Source organism: Staurois parvus, unplaced genomic scaffold, assembly GCF_062004578.1.
Source record: "Staurois parvus isolate SC_StPar_1 unplaced genomic scaffold, SC_StPar_1.0 ptg000124l, whole genome shotgun sequence".
Classification (NCBI taxonomy): Eukaryota; Metazoa; Chordata; class Amphibia; order Anura; family Ranidae; genus Staurois; species Staurois parvus.
The window spans coordinates 1,537,501-1,554,405 of record NW_028317920.1 but is presented as its reverse complement, the minus strand read 5'-3'; the positions used below and the strand labels follow the sequence as shown (position 1 = coordinate 1,554,405).

General features: G+C 37.8%; 1 protein-coding gene across 13 annotated transcripts in view; it reads right to left on the bottom strand.

The window, feature by feature from the left end:
- The window catches only part of FOXP1 (forkhead box P1), a 1,001,617-nt gene that overhangs the window by 36,327 nt on the left and 948,385 nt on the right, over positions 1 to 16,905 (bottom strand). For all 13 annotated transcript variants that reach the window (XM_089672250.1, XM_089672252.1, XM_089672255.1 and 10 more), the window contains 2 exons: positions 14,091 to 14,178; positions 6,638 to 6,721 (listed from right to left, as the gene is read on the bottom strand). In XM_089672250.1, coding sequence (XP_089528376.1) covers positions 6,638 to 6,721; positions 14,091 to 14,178 — 172 coding nt within the window. The remainder of the gene's footprint in view (positions 1 to 6,637; positions 6,722 to 14,090; positions 14,179 to 16,905) is intronic.

Below are 16,905 nucleotides of genomic sequence, written 5' to 3'. Positions count from 1 at the left end.
AATTGCTCTGAAATTCTTTAATCAATGAAGATTGGAGTCTGCTATAAGGAGTGATAAGCCAGGAAATGATCATTTTAAAGGAAATTTTCTGCTGTCAAATCAGGCCACAGCAAAAGCTTCTATGAAGTTTCTACTGGCTTCTTATAGTCTCAGTCATAGCCTTGCTTGCAGGGTGGAAACTTCTGGCCTACTAACAACTCCGTAATAGCCATCAATTGCACAGGAGCTCTAACTACATGTTCACCAAACCAAGGATCATGGGAGAGATTTGGATAGCTATTAATTTATGGTTCAGCTTTATTTTGCTGCTGGACAGCCATGGCTATAGTTTAAATACTGTGGGTGCATTTGTTTCAAGATAGTTTATATGAAGTAATGACTTATAGAACACAGTAACAGTAACCATACCCAGTGCTTGGCCTCATTTGTTGTAATAATAGAAGCCCACGGACAATTTTTCTTATGTGACCTCCTTACCAACTCTAAATTTGGTTTAATACAGATGCAAAGCTTACACAGATTAATTTTTTGTCCATCCTTTAAACAAAATTCAGAGAACCAGTTTTGATATTTGTTTCCTGAATGCTTTTCCTGGGTCTGCGACTAAAAGCTAGGCAGAACCAGTCAACTCTCAGATTTCAGAAGAGGCCATCAGTGGCAACTTACATATTTCTCTCATGTGTGCTTTACTAATGCCCCTGACCTGAAAAAACACTGCCCACTTTAATCATATTATTATAAAATCTAAATTAAAGGGGTAGTAAACTCTGCCCCTCAAATGCTCTTTCTTCATAAAACCAGTGTGATAAAGCTTTACATACCAATCTTTATTATTATTTCCCCCTTTTTCTTACTTGTTTTCATGGTTTGTCTAAATACTTGCTTCCCCGCAGCAGCCGGTGCCATGTTAGCTACTATGTTCCAGGTCTGTTGTGCAGTTTACTTTCTGTTATTCCCTGCTGTAGTCTCATGCATGTGCAGTAATGTTTAACCATGCCTAGTTTTCATTCCAGATTGCTATGGCAAATGCATCTCGCATATTGACATCCCGCTCTGTACGCAGAGGTTTACACCCCACGTGATGTAGCAAGCAGGGGCGGACTGACCATTTGGAAACTCGAGCACTGCCCAAGGGCCCGGGGTGAGTAGGGGGCCCCATGAGATGTCCCTGGTACCTTTTTCATAGGCTTTTTTGAGTTTGGGCAAGGACACAGGGGCCCCATGATCCCCTATTGCCCGGGGGCGCCATGAGTTGTCAGTCCACCCCTAGTAGCAAGTCACATGGGGTGCTTCAGGAACTTGTGAATGGGACTGTAATCTCATGGCAATTCATTGCAATGCCGCAGAGAATATATGACAGAGTCACGGCTATGGGACTAATGACACTTTGTGCATACCGTGAACACGAGGCATTATACGCCTGCGCCAGTGATGTCATAGAAGTGAACAGCGATGGATTGCAAGAAAACTATGCAGGTTAGAATACATGTAGAGACAGCAATTTTTAAACTATGTTTTAACTGTTTAAATGGGGAAAATTGAACAGGGAGAGTGTCCTAAACTAGGCTGAACTCTTCTAATTTCCAGAAATCAACACAGTAGGAAGTTCTGCACACAATGTAGACTGGTTCTGTTTTTCACGTCTTCTGGACCATATAACTTTAACTCCAATCAACTTAGACAGGTAAATGTCTAATAACTACTGAAAACTGCAGATAATGTTCTGAGAATCCACCAGACAGAATAGCACCCCGACGTTGCCAAATCTGCTTTTTTTTCACCCAGCCAACAAGTACAGCTTTTTTCTTTTAGGAAAAGCCTTAGCTCAAGGTACACAGTTGTGCTGATTTTCTGAACTCCCTTTCCCCATTTACTAAGAGAAACCGCCAAACTCAGCTAAAAGACATTGCAATAATACAACTGCATATACGACTATGTAATAAGGTGGAGATTATGATAACTGCACTGCTCTGAAACCACACGAACAACACAAGTGTGTACATACCCTTAGGCATGTAAAGAATGTAGTATTATGTATAGTATACATTTGAACTAAATTACCTAAATATAACTGACACCATAAGAAGTCCATTACTGAAATAGTACTCGACTAGGCTTAACCCAAAACCACGCGGAGACAACTATCTATGAATTTTATCATAAGCCAAGCAAACATTCCTCCTTATGTTTCCATCTTGAAATGCATATTCCATAATTCTCAAAAATAAAGTGATTAACTGTTTATTTAATGTTACTAGAAATAAATGGAAGCGTGCAATTATGTTTTCAGCTATAACCATTTCGCCAAGCACGCAAATATTGGAGAAAAGTCTAAACATAGAATAATTCAACCATTTTACATTATAGGCCTACTTTGTAACACAGCTTTATGGTATGTTTAATTGCCTGAACGTATTTCTATTTATCATATATATTTAGTGTTTTTTCTTTTTTTTTTCCTTAAATAAACTTAATTACTTTTCCCCCAGAGTGAACAGAAATACACAGGATGGAATATTTAACCAAGCATTTGATTTGAAAATGTTATTTTAAATGTTTTAGGTCAAGTCTGAATCAATGCACTGTCTGCAAAAAAAGAAAAAAACTTAATTACTGTTCAGCCATTAGAAAAAATTATATTGCCTTTTCATGGATGACAGCTGGGTGACGTTTGGGAATACTCAAAAGTAATTATCCATACAATATACAAAATATTTTTGACAACTTTTCTAATTAAAACATCCTTGATTTTTAATGGACACCTCAAACCTAATATGGTAGTAAGCCATAAAGTATTGTCTAGCGAAAAAAATAAACAAGTTTTCTTGCTCCTAGCTAAACTGCTTCGTGAAACACTTGCATGTTGTTCTTCGACAATAATTTTCATGGTACAACTATCAGCCCTATACTGTTTGTATTGTGGCAAGATTATAGGGGACTGACACCCATAAAGGAACTAGACATTATTGTTTGAGAGTGACAGTATGCCATGGTCAAACACATGAACTTTACAGACTGTAAGAAAGGTCAGTCTAGGATAACAGAGCAAATAATTATAGAAAAGCAATAATCAATACTCTATGCTGGGCAAACATAGGATATTAATGTATCATGTCAGTCTGATTGGTTGAATTTGGTGTAGCATCAAACATGAAAACTATGGACACTTTAAATACTACCATATACTACCAAAACCCAATATATCTAGACACTCCCATATACCTTATCACAACTTAATATCTAGAGTGCTTTAACCTACCTAGCACAAAACTATAACACCCTACCGTATCCTACTACAAATTCAAAACACCCTACCATATCCGACCACAAATTCAAAACACTCTACCATACCCTACCACAAATTCAAAACACCCTACTAAAGGTATACTAAAGCCCAATATCTAGACACCCTACTATACCCTACCACAGCCTAAGAGCTAGACTTTTCATGAAAGTCTACCAAAACCTCATAAGTACCTACCGAACTCTACCACAACCCAGTGTCTTGATTCTCTGCTATACCTTACAACACGCAATTTAGACATCCTACCATACTCCATCACAACTCCATAACACCTTGTCATACCCTACCACAACCCAATGTCTTTACACTGATTTATACTCAACCACATACCGTACCCTACAACCCCATAACATCCTACCATACTCCACCACAACCCCATAACACCTTGTCATACCCTACCACAACCCAATGTCTTTACACTGATTTATACTCAACCACATACCGTACCCTACAACCCCATAACATCCTACCATACTCCACCACAACCCCATAACACCTTGTCATACCCTACCACAACCCAATGTCTTTACACTGATTTATACTCAACCACATACCGTACCCTACAACCCCATAACATCCTACCATACTCCACCACAACCCCATAACACCTTGTCATACCCTACCACAACCCAATGTCTTTACACTGATTTATACTCAACCACATACCGTACCCTACAACCCCATAACATCCTACCATACTCTACCACAACCCCATAACACCTTGTCATACCCTACCACAACCCAATGTCTTTACACTGATTTATACTCAACCACATACCGTACCCTACAACCCCATAACATCCTACCATACTCTACCACAACCCAATACCTTTACATTCTACCATACTCCACCACCTAACATCTAACCTCTAATTCCCTGCCAGAACACTATAACTAGACACTTTACCATGCCCTACCACAGCCCAATATCTAGACACTATATCATACTCTACCACAACCCAATATTTAAGTACCCTATCATGTCCTACCATAGCCTAATTAGCATAATATTTAGATAACTTATCAAGCCTTACCATAACCCGATATATTGACACCATAGCCTACCCTACCACAGCCCCATAAAACCTTGCCATACCCATCCACAACCCCCATAACACCCTAGTATTCTCTTCTATACTATACTCTACTATACAATACTTCAATAAATAGAAAACGATACACAGTTTATTTTCTCAAATGCAATTTTAGCTGGAAATCAAACGTGAGTTTAATTTTTTTTCTCCTCAGTACTAAAACACATAGTGAATGCATTCTTCCCAAAATACCTTTCTACTTCACACATATTTTTATGGCTTTCTCAGTGCTCCAATAATTGAAATTTATCAGATAGAGTATATAAAATATATTCTATTTTTCTACCTCAAAAGACCATTTTGAGAAGAGTCGACAGCGACCAGACAATATGGTATACTCAAAAAAAATAAAAAGTTGAAAAAAATTTGCATTAAAGGGTTTGAAGCTGATTGCTTCCAAGTGAAGACACTTTTCATATACAAATGTATTTTTTTCTTCCTCACTCCACAAATGGTGGCACAACAGTAAATTTACATACGCTAATCCAAACAATCTGTGCATGTGACAATAGCAAAACCTCACACAGGCTGCCTATTGTCGGTTTACATACCAGTGAGCTTTATGTTTGCTTGTAACGACGTTTGAGCTGTCAAAGGTTTGCTTTGGACTCTAAATAAATGGTTAGAAAAGCGCTGTGCGGAAATATTAGACTTTTCTCCAAAGAAAACCTGCTGTGTATGAATTCCAAGGCTATTAATTTTTCAGTCAAAAATATGCATGCTCGTTGCTCATAATAAAGAAGCACTGTGTGGAGCAACGAAGGAAGATAATGTTAACCTGCCTGGCGGAATTCGATCGAGGAGTTAAAAATAAATTTGCTGGGAGGTCCCAGGCAACAGGAATATTATTTAATGAAAAAAAGAAGAAAATAATGAAACAGGCCTAAAAGGATTACTAAACTACAAAACAGAAGTCACCTTATCTAAGACAATCGCTGGTAAAGTTGGCTGCACAGATGAGATTTTTAAGTTTTTTTTTCAAGCAATCCAACCACAGGACATTCTTTCATACAGTAATAAACACATTTTTTTGGACAACTTGACCCCCCCCCTTTCATGATTTCCATGCAAAGGGAGGCAAAGGAAAAATGGTAAATATTGACCAATATTTATTTTATTATTACCTTCATTAGCTATGATAGTTATAAAATCCTTTGAATGGGCTGCAATAACTACCAAACTGTAACACTGTAAAGACAGTGGTGTGTAGTAAATGATGATTGCTAAGATTACAGCACAGTGCTCAAAAAGTGTAAATTCAACCTAAACTGTTTTTTTTCTTTTGGATGAAGCGTGGAAAGTAAGATTCTCTGTTGGATTTGTACTGTTGCCTGTATTCCCAATTTGGAGATTTCCCCTCACTTCCTGTGCTGGTGAAAGTGTCATCACTGAGACAAAAACTGGTGAGAAATCTCCAAGGAGGACACCAATCAGATGTTTTACTGCTATTCTGTCCCTCTTGGATGGCTTTTCCCTCACATTCTGTCCCATATGACAATGCTGTCACTGAAACAGGAAGCATAGCCAATCATTACTTTGGTGCCACTGGAAAAAGCAGATGTATTTACCCATCTTCACTCTACCTACACCAAAAAATCTTTTTGGCTTGGGTTTTTCTTTAATATTTAAGATCAAATGTCTGAGGCAACAACTAAAGGCACTTGTTATAAGAGGAGGCTGCCATTGCCAACTATCTTCTAAAAATGTTAACTGCCAGGCTGCTGTGTTCAATACATTGATTTATTCTCAGTCAGTGAACCAGAAATATACAGATTAGTTGTGACTTTGCTTACTGCATATACGTTCATGCCAGTGACAAAAATGATTGAAGTCAGACACAGTCATGTAACCGGCCTTTTAAAAAGGTCAGCAGTGGCAACCCACAGAAAAGGGTAAGCTAACGTTTACAAAATGTATATCAATGAACTGTTAACCGTACGTGAAATAAAAATGGGGCCCCCTATTGATGACCATCTAAAATGCCAGATACCTAGCTGTCTGTGGCCAAAGTATGCAGTTGAATGCATAAGTTTCTACTGGTGCTTTTGCTGTACAAGGGAGCAGAGACTGGCTGCAATGGTGTATTATATATGCACTTTCCTATAGATTAGGATTATGAGAGGGTCTCCTTGCGTTTCAAAACCGTACAAAAACTTTTTCAGCCATTGTCCTGTTCCATTTTCTAGATGTGGCAGTAGCAGACATTTCTCAGTTGACCAGGAAAAGAAGTGTGACTTACAGGTTGAGGGCTTGCTTTGGGTTCTGTTGACTTCACATGTAAATGCGTCATCATGGCTTGGAGGCGATCTTTGTCTTTGGAAAGCTATGAAAAATAAAAACAATAAATAGCATGCTTTAGAAAAAGAATACCAACTATCGTTTATTAATATAGAGTCAAATGTACTCTGTTGTCTTTTCCAGGGAACACTGAATTAGTGACATCAGTCCTTGGTCCACCCTTGAGTTTTGTCCATAAGGTCATTAAATGCCTACAGACTTGGCAACAGTTCAGAATTTACACCTAAATATGATGGATTCAGGTTAACTGATACTGAATGCTACACGTTGTCCTTATTGTTGCTCTTTGCACTAAAGGAAAAAACATAGTGAAAACATTTTACTTTACGATTCAGGAATGTTGGAAGACTGTTTTTCATTAATACATAACAATCTTCTATTTAGATGTCACTAATGCTTGCTGCAAGCCAGTTGAAGTGGAACACCTGCTAATACTTTCAGCAGGACTGACAACACTGTATGGAATTTCAGTGCCGCAGAGGCACTGTGTTGTCGGCTCACTACAGGAAATTAGGAGTGCAATGGATTTTCAACAAATTATTTTCTATACTACTGGAAATTCAAACAGGCAAAACACAGGGAAATGTGCATGAATGGCAAAGATGTACCAAATTTGTTTTGTATTTTTTTGGCCAGACTTTGGACCCCCCAGTTATGACGCCTATCAATCATGGCCACCGGTCAAATGTCAACGTGATAATAAATGATAGAATTGCATCAACTGACCCCCTCCAATATGCCCGATGCTTGAATTTCTAGAAACGTCTGTGAAAACACTGAAATTATCCTGAAAGGCACATAATTAATCTTGCTACGGGGAGGATGATGAAACCAAGTGTACCGCATCACCTGAAACTTCAATTTAAACCCTATTAGTATCTGCCCTTAACAAGATATGCGAATGTAATCATTGCTGCAACCATTTTATTTGTATTCTTTTCTGCAGAGCTGCCTGAACGTCGGGCGCATAGAATGACTTATAATTCTCAGCCTAATGCCTGTGACACGCTGTCTCCGCTCGCTCTTGTTCAATTACATAATATCAATGCCTGCTCGAATCAGATATTCTGTTGTACTGACACTACAGGCGATATGTAAAGTTCATGTTTTGGTGGTAAAAAAAAAAAAAGAGCAGTTTGTAAAAAAAACAACATGAACACAAAATTTAAAGGGAAAGCTTGGTGCTTAATCCATGGGGGGGATTTTTAGAAGTAGGTGGGGAATTTTTTAATAAAAATTAATTCACAGTTTTACCTAGAAACCCGTATAAGAAAAATGACATCTGGAAAGTGAATTTTCTCCTCTTATATCTTTAGTACTCTTGTAGTCTCTCTTGGTGTTACATAGCAATAAACAAGATTTATCAAATGTTTAAACGTATATTTCTTTTTTGTAATCAACATTCGATGGGATTAAATACAATACAGGTTCTGCTGGGGTGCAGGTTGCCATGAGCAGCACACTGTTCACTGTAAGAGCTTACCCTCACTTCTGTGGAATCATTCACCTTTTGTAACACAGTACATGTTACACCTGTATTAAGGGTGTAACATGTTACTGTTGCAGCAGCCCCCACATCCCCCCAATCCACCGTTGTGACAATGAGCCAGGGATCCTCTCCCTGCACCCACTGTCACAAAAAAATATCTTCCATGTGAGGCCGTATCATTCATTTATGAGTTCTGTGAATGGGAGAACCACAAGTACCGACAACCTTTGTGGTTATTGACTTGCAGTTCTCAATTAACCACCAGGGTGCGGATGAGCACTCTAAGTAGTTTATTACTGCTTTCTGTCATTGTATAACTACCTGCCCATACAAGGTATGAGCTGGCAGCCTACAATGACAAGTCTGTAGGAGCCTCGCATTGCAATGCTTTGCAGGCTCCTAGTAAAAAAATTATAAATGCACATTTTTTTACCTGCAAAAAGATGTGCACTTATTTTTTTTTTTTTTTTTTTTTTACAAAGGTAATCTGCAACGCCAACATTTTCAGGGCTGCTGGCAATTGCAATGACATGCTATTTTTATGAACATTTCAGGAACTCCACTGGTAATATATTGCTGAAAACGTTCCTATTTCTACCAAATTAACTGTGACTATTACAAGGATAAAAAAATGGTGTCAGGTACTTCTGATATAGGAGGCTGCCTTGAAAAGAATCCAGTAGAACTGAAGAAAATGGTTCAGGATGACAGGCATTCAACAAGCATTTTCAGAATTGCAGCTTCTTTCATGGCAGGTTTACTTCTGTGCTTCTTTGAGTGTATGTTATGGTTTTTCATTTTGAATGAGTTGGGCTCTCTGTTACTTTTTATGGCTAGACCTTGAGAAAGGCCAGGCAACCCAAAGGCATCATTTTCTGTAAAGCCCCTGATCTGCTTTTATTATGTGGCTGAAGATGTTGTCATGGTGGGTGTATTCATGTTAACCAGAAGTTGTGGATTCAAAATGTTTGCCAGTGCTGTGATGATCTGTTGTGCCATACTCAGGTAGGTGAGCACTGTGTTTAGGTTTGGAGAGAGAAAACATAGATGCTGGAGTCTGTTTCTGACACACAATTAAAACCGAACAAACTGCTTGACTAAGCAGCTAAAAGTCTTCAACAATATGATGCAAGTCTGGTTGAATGGGACTAATTACTACTAGCTATAACACAGCCCCCTACTCACTGACTTGTTTTGGAAAGCCAGGGTTACTGGAAGCTTGCAAAAACATCTCACATCCTACTGACATCTTAAAGGCAAATCTTACAACCATCCCACATCTTAGTTTTTACAATCTTAAGAATCCCAAAAGAACTTGGACCAGCCTGGTCGATGAACTGCTGTATTAAGATGGATTAAGGTATGGCCTAATGTGTCTATTTTTAGTAAAAAAAAGTCAGGAGGTATATGGAAGCCAAGTTTATAATACATATGTATTATTTATTTTGTCTGTGTGTGCATGTACTATGTCTAGATTAGCTGTTGAGATGTTGAACCACCTTTAACCCCAATACAGCTGCTGCATGTCTTGAAATCAATTTCCAAAGTGTCTCAGACTTAAGGCGTTAGACATTACTGTTTCGTCCATGTGTCCAATATGATCTATGTTTGTGGATACTGCATGGGCATTAATGTACGCCTATAGTCTACCACCATGAAGGTTCGTGAAGGTTTTCCAGTGATCAACAGTCAATTGATCTTGATTGATCTCACACTTACTGCAAACATTTTTAGCCATTTACTTTGGAAAGGGGAGGTAGAACTGTATAGCCATCTTTGTGCATCCCTGGTTGTTGTACCCCACAATTATATTATGTTTTTAATTTTTGTACTGTTGATTAACAATTTGCCATCATAGCCAAGTTTTCTGACCCCTTCCATATTTGTCCATTAGGTGCCTTCCTCACAAAACAACCATTTTCATTTGATATCTTCTGACCTTTTTGACTGGGACCAGTCTGGACTCCTTCACATCATCCATTAAACAGATTTTATTGATAAGCTACTCATCTATATGTTTGTGTGCATTTTATCTAAACATAATGCAAAGGAGATGTACACACATACATTTGCTCACCACTGTAGACATAAAGAAGAAAAAAATATATTCCTCGCTTGAATTGGTTTTCTGATAAAATTGACCCTTTCTCCTACCATAAAATAATTGGAAATTACCATTTATAACAATAATAAAAAACTATTGGAAGCACTGAGATTTTCTGTAGAAAACAATGTTTGATGTATTATTACCACTCTAAACTATCAGCTGTAAATCTTAATAAAAGTGCATAATTACTTGGTGTGTGGCTAGTTCCCCTTTATATGACCACATCACCAACTTCCCCCCTGTAATTGTTTCTGCAAGACTCGATAATTTACGCTTCACACTACGATACCAGGAAATAAATTAGGCCATAGCGGGTTAATGAAGACTACAATGGGAGGGAAGGCTGAAATCAAGGGCCAGCAGAATTCATGCAGGAGCCAAAATGACACAAGACGAATTGAGAGAGGAATTAAAATGTTATGTAATTAAAAAGATATATGCTTTTTTACAGAGAGAGAGCAACAACAGAAACTTTAAGTCTGTTTTTGCAGATATTTCTTGGTGACTATTTGAAGCTGCAAATGACTTTAAAACTCTGTAAAATTCCAAATGTAATTATCTTCTCTATTTAGCCCAGGGCCCTCTATATATCTTCGTAATGCTGCCTTGCATATAAAGCAGCCATTTCTGAAGGCATACTGTAATTTAAAATTAGCACAAGTGCATGAAAAGGAACGGGTTAATCGGTCACCTTTGCCAAGGTGCTCTTGAGACCAAATGCCCAAATATTAATTTAGTAGGAAACAATCAATTGAGTCCATATTTTTTTTTTGCTCGTGAAATTATAAAGTTTTGCTATATTGAATATGTTTGTGGGAAAAATAAGCTGAACTAGTCTTGGGGAGCAGGCAATTCCGATCTGGATGTTCACTTGTCAACAAAATTCTCTTGTACAATCTTTCTTAACTACAAAAAAATGATCTATAGAAAGTAGATATTTTGAGCTTTTTCTGCCGTTTCAATATTATCTGATCACTATTGTTTTTCTCTCATATAGAATTATTTATTAGGTAAAGAAAATTATAACTATCTAGGATATAGGGCTTATAAAATATTTTGTTAGAGAGACTGCATACAAGATTGACAAACAGTGTCTTAAATGTTTAGATTAAAGATGACCATAGATGGATCAAATTTTGGCTGGTTCAACTGGGACTGGCTGAGATTCGATCCATCTGTGGGCCGGCTGGATGTGCTGAAGATGATCCATTGATTAACCAGCCTGTTGGGATTTTTTGCATGCAATTACTGCCGGCAGCTATAGCTGCTAGCAGTGATCATTGTGTTCTGCTGGCATTGAAGGCTCTCTGCCAGCAGAACAGAATAGTGCACAACAGCAGAACACAATCAAGCAATTTTCTTTCCTTCTACCTGTGGTGAAAGGAAAGAAAATTGTATACTCTATGGCTTGCTTAAGGATCACTGGCTCATGAAAGGGCCCCCGTGAAAGGACTAATTGTGGATCTCTCATTCAACTACTGCCCAAGTACAAACACTCATTTACTGCATGATAGATAGATAGATAGATAGATAGATAGATAGATAGAGAGTAGCATTTGCAAATGATAGCATACCAGTGTATGTGTTATAAAAAGTAAATATAGGTCTAAGTATCTTAGCACATCCTTGACCCACATCTAGTTTAAACAGGCCAACTTCTCATGTTGAGGATGCCTATAGAAACAGGAGGTTGGTGGGCCATGCAGCCACTGGCCTTCAGTACCTGCAATGTCTGAATGCATTAAGAACATGCCAAAGGAAAGGGCATATAGGTGAACCATAGCACTTATTGCAGGGAAAGATGGTGGGGTGAATGGTCTCTCATAACATGATATTATCATATGGACAAGCCAAAAAGTGTAATAGTCCAAAGGAATCAGATTTCGGTTGACTATAGTCAGATATGTGAAGAATCAATTCCGCTCAGTCGCCATAAATCAGTGCAATTTGTGCATGAATATTTGTCCTAAATTAACTTCCAGAACAATAACCTATAAAAATATACCCAGTCATAAACATGTTGAAAATACTTTCAAAAAAGGACTTGCATGTGCTTATTTAGCCTTCCATCATTCATCTATCAGGAGTTTTCCTTCATGCGTTTCCTGTGTCAATGATGATGATGTAACTGAAAGGGGGTGGGGTGACTCAATCCATACTTCCAGTGACTCTCTCAGAGTTAATAGGTTTCGGTCATTACCTGAACCAGCACTGGTCAGTCATTAGGAAAGAGACAAAAACCAAGGCATTTGTCAATAAAGTAAAAAATAAAAACTATGAACTGTTGACAGATTTTGCCCCTTGCTGTAAGCCAATATTTACTTTTTTCAGCAATGTATTAGTAAAAGGACACAAAACTTTACTTTCTTATAAAACTGAATGCCCCTTCATCCTTTTTGATGACGATAATAAGATAAATATCCAAATTATTTAATGTTGGTTTTGTCAACCAGCTAAATAAAGTAACCCCAAAACCTTTTTTTCTATATCATGTATAGAAATTCGGCAGAGGTGTCAAGTGGCCAGGTTGTAATTAACAGCAGTATGTGGATATGCTTCCAATTTACTGAGCTCTGGAGTTTCCAGTGAAGGGTGCTGTGAACCCTAAATCATTGAAGGACAAATGTGTGCTTCCAACTTTGCAGCACAAGTTTGGGGAAGGCCATTTTCTGTTCTAGCATTACTGTGCCACTGTGCACAAACTAAAACCATACGTTTGGTGTGAAGGAACTCAAGTGGTCTTCACAGAGCCATGACCTCAGACCCTGCTGAGCATCTTTGGGATGAGCTTAAACACCAGGTCTTCTCATCCAACATCTAAAAATGCTCTGTTGGTGGAACGGGCACACTTTCCCACATACACACTCCACAATCTTGTAGAAAGCCTTTCTAGAAGACTTGAAGCTGGTAAACCTTTAAAGGAGGGGCCATCTACATAATACTGCTCATGGTTCTGGAATTGGATGTCCAAGAAGTTCATACGTGTGATGGTCAGGTGTACACAAACCTGTAGTGAACCTATAGACACACTATAGACACAAGTATTAACTATTCTGAACAAGCAGTTAAAGCACCTCAAAACAAGCCCCTTTTCATCTCTGTATCTAGAACTATTTTTTAAAAATAATTTTCAAAGTTCACAAAACAGGCACTGAAATCGTACTATTTCTATGAGAACTGATCTTGGCAACCTGTCAGCCGTCTAATGTAAACACACAGCAGGTGTTTCTAAGCTGTTAGAAAGACTGTAGAGTCTTTGTTGTGATTGCTGAGGCTCTTTGAGAATGAAAATCTTCACATTAAAGCTGTGGTTGGCTTGTTTCAAAGCCCTTTTTCAGCTAGTTTAATGTCCATAGTTGGGGCACAAGAGTATGTCACCAACCACCTTTCCGCTTACATATTTATGTTTTTGGGGGATTTGTGATGGAAGTGAACACATGTACTGTAAATGTTTTTTGTTTTAAAAAGCCACTGTCATGCGTAATAATATTTTTTGGAAGGCCTTTTTGGTTCCTGTTGGTTGCCACACTGTAACATAACCGTTTATCTTGTCTGGTTGTTCTCGGTTAAGCATATTGCACATTTTATTATTACCTGATTAAAATAAAGGTCTATGCCTGGCCATCCATTTTCTAATAGATTCCCAAATGAGATAGATAGATAGATAGATAGATAGATAGATAGATAGATAGATAGATAGATAGATAAAAGGATACACGCCTTCTAAATAGAAGCCATACAGGAACTATATTTCAATTAGAAAACATGAAGCCATTGAAATTGGTGACAGCGTTTTACCTGTAACTCTAATTGCTGTACAACTTGCATTTGAACTCGACATTGAGCCGTGCTCCTGTCATCCAATGCATGCTCACTGTTGAGATGTCTGTAATGACAAAAGAAGAGATAATGAGGATTGGGTAACTTCCCTGCCTCAGATTTAGCCATGATTTAGGGTTCAGTCTAAATGGTAGAGTGGTACATCCTGTTCATAACACTGAACCTTAAACACAATTGCTAAATGGGAAGAAAGCAGATAGGTTAAACACTGTGGAAAAAATTACACATGGCTGGCTCCTGGATATGTGTGGGCTGTTAACCAAAGCACTGAAGAATTGTACGCTTATTTCATTACATGTTTTAAGCCTGATTATACACTATGTAGTATTCACAAGTGGTGGACCAATTTGAGTGTCAGTTGTGACAACTGCATTTTGTATGGCACAACAATTGACAAAACCCAACCTTCATTGTTCTGTGAATAATTTTTGGCATGATGGAAAATCTTTTTTAATTGGCACTGAATGCATAATAGTACTGAACAGACACTGCACAAAGAAAACTGTATGACTTAGGAGAAATGATGGAACCAGGTACATGCACTTGGCAATCACTTTAATGGCAAGAAGATTTTAAAGACATCTACTATATTTGTTCATCTGTAGACAAGGTGACCTATCAGATATTTGATAAAGGTTAGTAAAAACATACATTTCATCACCACTCCACCTTTTACCTTTAACAATTTTATAGTGCCCATAAACATGAGATGGCAGATTGAAGATTTGACCTGAGAAAGAGCGTTTTCTAATTGGTGCCTATATATACAAACTCATATCATCCAGATGTGTGTGTTTATGCAAAGTGCAGACAATCAAAAGAAGCTGGTCTTATCTCTTGAGAATAACAACAACTGAACTGAAAATAGACATCTGATATGATCAGCCTTCTTTTAATACACTCCCCCAAAAGTCAACTGGTCTACGTATCATGGTAGTCAACTACATATAGCCATTAACTGACCCAGCTATTTTATCATATTAAGGAGGTATTTACTATAGAGCTGCAGAGTTATAGGATAATGTTTTCCTTATTTTGATTCCCTCTTCTGATCAACTATGGAAATTTTGATCAAAAATTACCAGGAGAACTGAAGGGTTTGCAGGCCATATTAGAATGAGTTCCAAGGCTCTGTATAGCTTAGAAAACAAAAAAATCAAGCCCTCCCTTGTATTTTTATTGGCCTGAACAGCTAAAGTTTAGTTGGAAATATAAACAAACAAATAGCATGTTGCCTCTGCCAGCAGTTATGACAACAGTAATCACATGACAGAGGGGGAAAAGTTTGTACAGAAGAGTGCTGTTGTTCAGGTGGGCCTAGGACAAGCATGATGTCTAAATACAGCCCTGGTTAAATATATGGATGTGTAGGACTATGGTTTAATCTGTGAGCAGACCAATGAAAGCTGATCTTCGCTTAGTTGCCAAAGGTTGCTTTCTTACATTGCATCTTAGTACAAAAATGCCATCACGTACCAAGAGGATTTAAAAAAAATACAGAAAATGCCACAAATGATGTGCCTGTGCTGCATTCCTGAATGAGTTGACAAATGCCGGTCATTCTAGTTCTTAATCTAGGCACTGGCATGAAAGGTGTGAATAATCCAAAACAAAAACAAAGCAATAACTAAGAATAAAAATAACATAAAAGGCAAAACAATAACAGAACAAAAAAATTTAAACCACATTCTTCAGAAAAATGTCATTGATCAAGAATCTCTTTTAACTTCAAAGTCACTGTCAATGTGTTTTTGTTTATACATCTTTTATTTATTTCAACACAGTATAGTGTTAGCGTTAAAAGCTACAGATATGCTGATTGTATTTATGATTTAGTTGTATACTCAGAATCTTCTCTATCATTGATTCACCCAATTTTATTCCACTCCACATTCATAACTATACAGTTGCCTTCATTGAACTTCAAGTAGCTGCGTAATCACCCAGCATGTTTCTAGATCAACTTGTATGTTAAGAGATATCTTCCTTGGACTGTATTAAAACACAAAAGATAGTACTCTGAATTCCAAACTCTGTATCATTCATAAACAATTTTGGATTGAATATCATGGGGTACACCACCCAAAGCACCCCTACTGAGAGAATTTGTTTACAGCCTTACTGAACACATTTTTTCCTGTGCCGCCTACCCTGTAACCAGCCATAGACATCAATAGGCCCCAGTTCAATGGAAGGGTTTCGACTAATTTAAGTCTACGGAAAGTTACTACTCAACTGGGGTGCAGCACAGGACAAGATTTTTGCAGCAAGGCTGTAAACATAGCGGGAGGCCTCTGCCATAGATAAGAAGTAAGCAGCCATTAGATTTAGCTTAAAACAGGTTAGGGCATATTATTTTTATGTCAACATGTCTTTTAAGCCAGTTTTATATATTGTGTTTTCTAAGCCAACAGACCTTAAGTTACTTTGAGCTGTTTGTGAGGGATTGTGTAAATGCTTTAAGAGGTCCAAATACGCTACAGCTACAGCCACCCATCTGTCCACGTTTCTATTTACTTCCTCTTAAATAGAGATTTATTGAACAGTATCTGTATTTCATAAGACCATGCTGGCTATCACTTAGAACATTGTCTTCTATCACATATGTGGTTCCCTAACGAACCACCAGATATATTTTCTACAACATTTAAACTTTATGCATAGCTAAAAATGTTTAGAACAGATAGCCCTCATTGGCTTGATTACTCCCTCTATTTGTCCTGGAGACCACTATCATAGAGCCAAAAAGACATGGGAAATCCAAAGGTTACAG